This window comes from Calidris pugnax, unplaced genomic scaffold (assembly GCF_001431845.1).
Source record: "Calidris pugnax isolate Ruff unplaced genomic scaffold, ASM143184v1 scaffold98, whole genome shotgun sequence".
NCBI lineage: Eukaryota > Metazoa > Chordata > Aves > Charadriiformes > Scolopacidae > Calidris > Calidris pugnax.
Window position 1 is genome coordinate 752875 of NW_015090829.1, and position 4287 is coordinate 757161.

The window sequence follows — 4287 nt, forward strand, 5'->3', positions numbered from 1 at the left end:
ACACAAGACGTGCTACAGGTGCCACCCTCACTATTCAATATATAAACAACGATGTAGGTGACTTCCCCAGCGTCTGCCATCGCGTTGGGCGCAGCCACCGCTGGCACCAGAAGGTGATGGTCCCTAGAAGACCCCACCTGGCCGTGGGGTTCCCTCCCCTCCTCGGGTATCGGCGTAAAAAGCGAGAGAGCAGCAGGGGATCCCCTCCTCCTTAGTTACAAATGCTTTATTGCAAACAGAACAGCACAACGAGGATAAATTAAACAGCTTCAGTTTCTCTCTAGTACCACAATGTACCCACAGGTAGATGTTTTACAATTAAGACATGAGCAGCTCCAGGAAATTCTTCTCTCTCACCCTGGGACAAGGCCAGGATGTATCTGGATGGAAGTGGGGCAGAGTCTCTACCAAAATTGTACCCGACAAATGAATCCCTTGTGGCCCCAGGACGTGCACCGTGGAGGTGGCTTCGAGGGATCCCCACTGTCCCCGGGATCAGCCTGAAGCACCTTCTCCCCTGGCCAACAGCTCCCACCCCACAGGGCAGGGCAGGAGCCCAGCAGCAGACTGTGCCTTTTATTGCTAAAAACCAGAAATAAATCCCCAGGCGTTGTTGATGGGGAAGCGTTTCAGTTCCACAGCCCTGCCCGACCTCCACATCAACCTGGGCCACCACAACTCAGCCATGGTCACCAGTCACAGTCTCCAGGAAGAGGGAGAACCAGGGACCAGAATGGAAAAGGTTCCTTTGATCATTATGCCCTGAATTCCCAGAAATCAGACTGAAAACGGCAAAACACAGCCTCTATCTGTGCCTGGAAGGATCTGGGAGTGCTGTCTCTTAGAGGCGTTAACGAGGCCCCAGCAGATGGAGCAGAACAGAAAACCCAACTCTCTTAGAGGCATTAACGAGGTCCCAGCAGATGGAGCAGAACAGAAAACCCAACTGGGCAGAGAACCTTCCTCCCGGGAACCAGTGGTCTCTGCATCCCGGGACAGGGATGGGGCCACACACACACACACACACACAGAGCCCATGTGGGAGCCATGGGCCAGACCCTGCTCTTTCAACCCAAAAATCAAGTCTGTCTCTTTTTTAAAAACAAACAAACAAACAAAAACCATCAAACAAAACCCAACACAAGACAAAAGCGAAGCGGGCGATCGAATGCAGGGGAAGCTGAAAGCGTTCACCAAAAGCCCAAACTTGAACAAATGAGAGAGGTTGTGCCCAGGTGAAACCACCTGAGGAACAGCAACAGGGAAGAATCACCATCCTTGAACCACCTCCTTTTCCTCCAGGGAAACAGGTTATTTGGACTCAGAGACAGAAGAGGTTCTGGTCACAGCCCTGTACACCCCCCCCCAACAGCACCAAAAGCCTTCACCCCCCCAGGAGAAAATGCCCTCAGCTTCTGTGGGTAAGAAAAACAAGACTTTTGGTATCAGTTTCTGAAGATGCTGCCTGGTGTGTGACCCCGAGCCGGGTCCCTGCAGCGCAGTGTTAACAGCAGCTGCTGCCCTGAGAGGGGCTGCCAGCCCACACGCCGCCTCCCCAATTAACAAATTAGCAAAATGCTTCCCTCCTGCATCGCCCTCTGAAAGGCTTCACCAACACACACGGGATGAAACACCCAAACCCAACCCAGCGCAACCCCCGGCAGCAGACGAACAGCAAAATGGCATTTTTTCCCCCAAGCCTTCAGCCTCTTGTTGTTTGGAAACGGCCAAACACCCGCGGAAAAAAAATCTAAAGGGCGTTGAAATCTGTGGAAACGCAGAATGAGAGTTTTCTCCAGAAAATACACAATCCAAGGACTCCAATGCACAGAAGAGCAACCAGGAGGGATTAATCCCACCCTGGGACATGCTGGCTGGGAGAGGGAAGGCAGCAGCAGCAGCGGGACCCGGCGGCTGCAGGGACAGGCAGTGCTGCTGCTCACCACAAAAAGCCCTGCAAACCTTCCTGGGAACAGTCCAGTGGCTGCTCATCATCTCCTGGATCCCACCACCGCGGATTTCCCAGCTCCGCTTGAGCAATCACAAAAAAATAGCTGAAAAACTTGTGCAAATATTTAAAGACTGGAGAAAGAAGAAAAACATAATGGTCACATCCACCGGGAAACATTCAAAACAAGACACAGTCACATCCAGTGAAAAGGCAGCTTCATCATTGCACCCGGGAACCCAAACAACAGCACACATTAAACACTGAAAAGCCCCGCAATTAGAGATGAAGTGCCAGATTAAGTGCCCGCTCAGGGCAAAGCCAGCCCCACACAGACACAGGGCACTCCCTGTCCTGACCCTGCTCTCCATTTATAACTATCCATTTCTAGTATTTCAAGCAAATAAAGCCAATCGCACACTCGCCTGGAGCTCATGAGACGAGCTCAGCACCAAAGTTTTAGGGAGTTGAGTTTGGACAAACAAACAAAAAGAAAAGCTAAAAAGTGCCCAATCTAAAAAAGGGGGAGTCTTTAAGCTCGAGTTTGCCACGTTATCTCCCCTTCAGCGTTATCCCCACGAAGCAAAGCCCCATCAGGTGAATTCAGGTGGGCAAGGGACTGAAAGGCCATTAAGAAGTGTTTTACTCCTGCAGTGTTTTCCCTGGACGCCTCACAAACACCACACAACATGGTAATACGTAACAAACGTTAAAAAACAAGCATGGCAGGAGTCAGCTGCTGGCTGAAAGGTGGAGGAGTGTCAGGAAACCCTTGCTAAATGCTCAGGGAAACACCCACAGGCAGTTTCTGCTCCTCCAGTGTGTCAGCCTTGGGCACGCTGGCTTCTGCCTGACTTGGTGGCACCTTCACCTCCTCGGTGTCACCTCGAGTCCAGAGCTGGCAGAACCTACAGGGAAGCACCAGTTTTGGCACAGAACATCCCTGGTGCCGTAACCAGTGTTTTCTTGAGAAGCAGCTCCTTTCCACACTAAGTTATTCCACCTAAACCACAGCAGCGCGGTTCAGAGGGACACAAGAAGTTGTCAGTCTCATGGGAGAGGAGGAGTAACATCGCCAGGAGGGAGAGTCCTGCAGTTTAAATTCTTATTACTCACTCTGAAAAAGCAATTTGCCTCTTAAAAGTGATGTTTTGTGCAGGAAACCTCGTGGGTCCCTGGCAGTAACTCCCTGCAGCGAGCGGGGCCGGTTCCCCCCGCAGCAAACCAGGCAGGTGGTTCAGGGAAGGACCAAGAGTGTGTTTGGGGCACCACCACCGACTTCCTCACAGCGAGGAAGGAAGGAAGGGCTGGCAGCTCCCCTGTTTAAAGTCACTGTTGTCTCCTTTGTCATCACCTTGTGTCAAGCCCTGGTGCCCAGGGCCAAGGGCAGGAGAAGGTCCCACCGGCTCCAGCGCAGCACACAGCAGCTCCACACTCCATCCCACCTGAACCCCCCTGCCAGGCATGCAGTCAGTAGTTCAACTGATCCAATTAACACATATTATTAAGGAAAAGAGAAAACAGTTAATTAATCTGAAAAAAAAAAATAAAGCCATTGGCTGAAGACTTCCTCAGGAATGCTTTGGGAGAGCTCAGCAGCCTGAGGCTCAGGCTGTTGGAGTTCAGGTAGAGTTTGTGATATAAAATATAGATGTGTTTATATAAATATGTATATATTTTTATATCACAAAGTATATATCTCACATATATCTATGATAGATAAACAACCACAAATATTTTTTGTATCACAAGTTCTAACTACCCACCCCACCCCCCATTTTCAGAACTTTGACATTTTTTAGGAATTTTTAAAAAATCAAACATCTGCAGTGCTGTACGGAGGAAAATACCATCACATTTCATCTGATCAAATCCCACCAAGAGCTTTTCCTGGACGTGCTGACGAAACTGCTGCTTGTTTTTTTCCTGTAAACTCTTGTGGCTCGTCCCCGAAGTGCAGAGGTTGTGGGGACCGTGAAGCCCCTGTCGCTGGAACTCGCCGCCCGCGCAGCGCAGGGAGCCTGGTGTCCTCACTCCTGGCACACCGAGCGCATCTCCTCCAGCTCCCTCTCGCTTTTCGCATCCTGGAAACGCAGTAAGAGGGCAGATAAATATACAGCCTAATTGAAACAATTGAAAAAGAGAATTTCCCTTCTCTTCTCCAACCCCACACCGGGTTTTCAGTAACCCCAGCCTCACACTCTTCCCCTGCATTTCCCTCTCCACGCTACCGTCTTTAATCCTATTTAAGTTTTCCAAGTTAAAAAAGAGTTTCTCTTATGATCCTGTTTGGGAGATGAGAACTGACAACCAGGGCAGCCAAATTCCACCCTCTGCGC

At 50.4% G+C, this 4287-nt stretch overlaps 1 protein-coding gene across 1 annotated transcript in view; it reads right to left on the minus strand.

The window, feature by feature from the left end:
* Positions 1-207: 207 nt before the first annotated feature.
* Positions 208-4287, minus strand: part of RMDN3 (regulator of microtubule dynamics 3) — a 31834-nt gene continuing 27754 nt past the window's right edge. Inside the window, exons 12-13 of the mRNA XM_014940693.1 lie at positions 893-4032; positions 208-840 (exon numbers count right to left, since the gene is read on the minus strand). Coding sequence (XP_014796179.1) covers positions 3979-4032 — 54 coding nt within the window. The 3' untranslated portion in view covers positions 208-840; positions 893-3978. The remainder of the gene's footprint in view (positions 841-892; positions 4033-4287) is intronic.